Source organism: Vombatus ursinus, unplaced genomic scaffold (genome assembly GCF_900497805.2).
Source record: "Vombatus ursinus unplaced genomic scaffold, bare-nosed wombat genome assembly UNPS02011369.1, whole genome shotgun sequence".
Classification (NCBI taxonomy): domain Eukaryota; kingdom Metazoa; phylum Chordata; class Mammalia; order Diprotodontia; family Vombatidae; genus Vombatus; species Vombatus ursinus.
The window spans coordinates 6,293,573-6,298,266 of NW_020951147.1; the positions used below are offsets into that span (position 1 = coordinate 6,293,573).

The following is a 4,694-nucleotide window of genomic DNA, read 5'->3' on the forward strand; positions in this document are numbered from 1 at the left end:
CTGACTCTGTCTGTCTCACACTGTCTGTCTCTGTGTCTCCCTGACTCTGTGTGTCTCTCTCTCTGTCTCTCTCTCTCACTGTCTCTCTGACTCTGTCTCTGGGTCTCCCTGACTCTGTCTCCCTATCTCTCTCTTGCACTGTCTGTTTCTGTCTCTCTCACTCTTTCTTCCTTTTTTCCTTCCCTTCCTTCCTGTATCTCATGCCCTTGTTTTGTCTCTTTCTGACTTACTCTTACACCCTCTCTGCCTTTCCTGATTCTATTCTCTGGGAGGGTTCTAAGGGCCCAGGGATTGGCATGATGTGTGAAGTGGTCAGAGACCTGGGCAAAGTCCCTTCATTTCTCTGAGCCTCAGTTTTCTCATTTGTAAAAGGAGGGGACCGGATTAAGTGTCTCTAAGATACCTCCCAGCTCTTCCTCTCTGAGATGGGGTCTTAACTGCTATAGGGTTAGGAAGGAGAAGGTAACGAGCAGGAGAGGCCACCAGCAAAGGAGAGAGAAGAAATGGGGGTGGAGGAAGGGAAAGGCATGAAACCAAGAGTGAACCAGGAGGAAAAGGGCGTGAGCCTGGGGAGGGTGAGAGCCCACCTCAAAGTTGGGGTGTCTCTGCCCAGGCTATGTGTGTGCTGGGGGCTCCCCTCCCCCCGGGGACCCTGCTGGCTCAGCTAGGGTGGGGGCCAGGGGCTGGAGCTGACGAAGATTTCCCTTCGGTTGTCTGTCTTTGGCCCTCTCCCTGGTCTCCCTGCCACCCCCTCTGCCCTCCCCTCTGCCGTCCTGGTCCTTGTTTCTCCCTGGTCTCCTCCCATTTGCTCTGCCTACCACCCTCTCTCTACCTCTCCTTGGTACCCCTGCCATCCCCTCTCCCCGCTCTGCCCCCCGTGTTCTGCCGTCCCCTCCTCCCTCTCGTCTCTCCTCGCTCTCCTGCGGTCCCTTCTTCGCTCTGACCTTTCCTTACTTCGTGCCGCCCTTTCTCTCAAACTGCCCACTTCCCCTGTCCCCTCTGCTGATTTGGCATCTCTCATCCTTGCCATCTCTCCCCCGTGGCTTTGCTCCCTCCGCTCCTGTCTCTGCCTCTGTCCCGCTCCTTCCCTGCTCCTGTCCCATGTCTTACCTCTCCTCCCCCCCCCCCCCCTTTCTTCCCCCCCCCCCCCCCCCCCCCGCCAGGCCGTCAGCTGACCATCTTCAACAGCCAGGCTGCCATCAAGATTGGGGGCCGGGACCAGGGCCGCCCCTTCCAAGGTCAGGTGTCTGGCCTCTACTACAATGGGCTCAAGGTGCTGGCCCTGGCCGCTGAGAGCGACCCCAATGTGCGGACTGAGGGCCACCTGCGCCTGGTGGGGGAGGGGCCGTCCGTGCTGCTGAGTGCGGAGACCACAGCCACCACCCTACTGGCCGACATGGCCACCACCATCATGGAGACCACCACCACCATGGCCACCACCACCACGAGGAGGGGCCGCTCCCCCACCCTGCGGGACAGCACCACCCAGGTCAGTTTGGACTGGGGGTACGGGGCTTCCTGGAGGTGGTGGGCAGGGGGGAGGGAGGAGGAGGAGGAACAGGGAAGTCTCTGCCCACCAAAAAGGCTGCCTCTCAACAGTAAGGTACTCTGGGGGCAGGGGATAGAGCGGAGCTGTCCAATGATGTCATTACTGGCCATCCTTTCCCCAGTACCCTCAGGTGAGTGAGGGGCAGTGGAATGGCAAAGGAGAGTCAATTCTGGTGCAGTAGAAAAGACAGCAGACTTTGCTACTTACCACCCAGCTGTGTGACCCTGGGCAAGTCATTTAACCATCCCAGGCCTCAGCTTCTTCATCTGTAACAATAATAGCTCGATGTACAGAGAGTTTTTACACAATTTTATACACAATCTTTCAGCCACTGAGATCAAGGACGTATTTACATACCCAATCTCATTTGACTCAGAGCTAGGCAAATCCCCACATCTCCATATTACAGACCAGGAAACTGAGGTTTAGTGATGAAAAGTGACTTCCCCAGCCAAGGTCGTATAGCTCTGGCCTTCTAGGTCCTCAAGTACAGCCCTCTGACTGAGTCCAAATTTTACAGAAGAAATCCTTTTATGAGGGGGATTTGTGTTGTGAAGTTTGTATTCAATCAAAGGGCCACAATTGAGGACCTAGAGGGCCGCCTGTGGCCCTGAGGCCACAGGTTCCCCACCCCTGGCCTAGATCTGTATGACCTTGGCTGGGGAAGTCACTTTCCATCACTAAACCTCGGTTTCCTCATCTGTAATATGGGGATGTGGGGACTTGCCCAGCTCCTCATCCTTGTTGATCTCTCTCTATCAACTGGCATCGTTGACCATCCCCACTTTTCCCTTCTGTACCCTCCCTTCCCTTGGCCTCCACGATACTTTTCCCTCTTGGTTTTCCTCATCTCCTTCTTGGTCTCCTTTGCTCTGCCCCCTAAGCAGGGATGGTCCCCCTGGGCTCTCTCCTCCGTTCTAAGGGCTTGGTGACCCATCTGCTCTGTAGCTAGCTGGTATATTCCCATCTAGCAATGTCACTTCCTCCAATAGAATGGAAGCTCCTGGAAGGCAACGACTGCTTTTGTTTTTTCTTTATATTTCACACTGTCCTCAGCTCAGCGCCTGTCACATAGTCAGTATCTAATAAATGCCTGTTGATTGATCCCGTCATCTCCCACAGGTTCTGTTATTACATCCACGAAGATGATGACCATATCAGCTCAATCCCACTCCCTTTCCTTAGCTCCAGCTCCATGAATTCTGCTCCCTACTTGACACCTCAACCTTGGTGCCTCATTGGTATCTCTAACCCGATGAGCACAAGCAGAGCTCATTAACTTCCCCCCTAACCTGTCCCTCCTCTAAATCTCCCTATTTTCTTGAAGACACCATTGCCTTCCTGGTAGCTGACGTGTGTCATTTCAGACTCATCCTGGATCCTTCCTTCTTCTTCACTCCCCTGCTCCACAACATCTTTCACCTCAGTGTCCTTCTCTCCACTCACACAGCCCCTGCCCTAGATCAGATCAGATGGTCTCTTGCCTCAGTTATTGCAATCGTCTCTTCACGGGTACCCTGTGTTCTAGTGTTTACCCCCAAAATCTTCAGGGGCTCCCTATGGTCTCTATGATAAAATGTCATTTAGCCCCTCACAACCAGGCTACCCCTTCTTTCCCAACTTCATCTCACCTTCATTATTTCCATGGACTTTTCAGTCCAGCCAAAGTGACCTATTTGCTGTTCCCCAGATTTGGCAGTCCATCCCCCAACAAGAAGTGTCTTGTGCAGGCTGTTGTCTGTTCCTGCATCCCTGGTACCTCTTGGTTTTTCTCGTGGGAGAACTAGAATTCAGAGATGAAGCGAGGCCCCCATGGTCACACAGCTAGGAAGCGGCGGTCAGGTCCAGAACACAGGGCTTCTCACCCTTAGTCCACACCTCGTTGCCTGTACAGACCCACCTGGGGTTGGGGAGGAGGGCCCCCTGGACCTGGCTGGCTCGCCTGGTTTCCCAGTGAGGTTGTTCATCACTCAGCCGATTCAGAGTTGATGGTTTGGTTCATTGTTCCTGAGCCCTATGCCTGCAATTCAGGGATGTTCCAGTGGAGCAGGGGTCTTAACCAGTTCAGTGTCCTGAGCTTTCTGGTCAGTAGTCTGGTGAAGCCTGTGAGCCCCTTCTCAGAATTATGTTTGTAAATGCATAAATTAATAAGGAAAAAATAAGGAAATGTTGAAATACAGTGATAAAAAATTCTTTTTTGAAAAAGTAAGCTCTTGGACCCCGGGTTTAGAACCCCTGCACTAGATGGAAGACCAGAGCCATAGGTCACTTAAGCTAGGAGAAACTTTAGAAAATATCAGAACCAGGAGAGACCTTAGAACAGAGAATTTCAGACGCATAAGGGACCTTAGAACAGAGAATGTCAGAGCTAAGAAGGGTCTTAGAACATGGAATGTTAGAGACAGGAGAGACCTTGTATGCCTAAAAAAGGGAGGTAGGAGTTAGCGGGGAATAGGGAATAAGCATTTATATAGCACCTACTATATGCCGAGCACTGTGCTAAGTGCTTTACACACATTATCTCTTTTTATTCACTTGAAAAGCAAGATTAACTTAGAAATACTAATGCAGGGAGGCAAATTTCACCACATAAGCATCACTAGACTTGGTGACTGAGATGCATATCTGGGATTTAGATCTAGAAGGGTATATACATTATTGAAAAGAGAGAACAGGTAAAATTTGGGATAAGGAGAAGAGTAGGACATGGTAGCATTGACTGTTAAGGAAGATATTTGAGGAAGATATGTTAGAAAAACTAGGAGCTGGGTAAATGGTAGGGCGGGAGAAACGCAGTGGAGAGAATTGAGTAAAGATAGAGGTAGAACTGTCATTATCTTTGGAGCATGTTCTGGGTAAAATGGATAGAAAAAGGAAATGAGCTTAGGAAAGAAATCAGAAGCCCAGCAGAGAGACCTGATGTGGTATCAAGGATGCACTTCAATTGTCTGGACATCTACTGGAACTTTCTCTCTTTCTACCCAATGAAGAGCTGCCGATTTTTTTTTTGTCTTGGCTTAATGACAATTTTCTCCTTCAAAAGGTGGAGATAACAACAGGGGGACATTTTATTCTAAATCTAGTTCTCACCAACAAGGAGATAGATAGATAGATAGATAGATAGATAGATAGATAGATAGATAGA

At 50.6% G+C, this 4,694-nt stretch overlaps 1 protein-coding gene across 2 annotated transcripts in view; it reads left to right on the forward strand.

Annotated features, from left to right (window-relative positions):
* NRXN2 (neurexin 2) overlaps positions 1 to 4,694 on the forward strand; it is a 159,524-nt gene that overhangs the window by 122,344 nt on the left and 32,486 nt on the right. For both annotated transcript variants that reach the window (XM_027856256.1, XM_027856258.1), the window contains one exon: positions 1,164 to 1,489. In XM_027856256.1, coding sequence (XP_027712057.1) covers positions 1,164 to 1,489 — 326 coding nt within the window. The remainder of the gene's footprint in view (positions 1 to 1,163; positions 1,490 to 4,694) is intronic.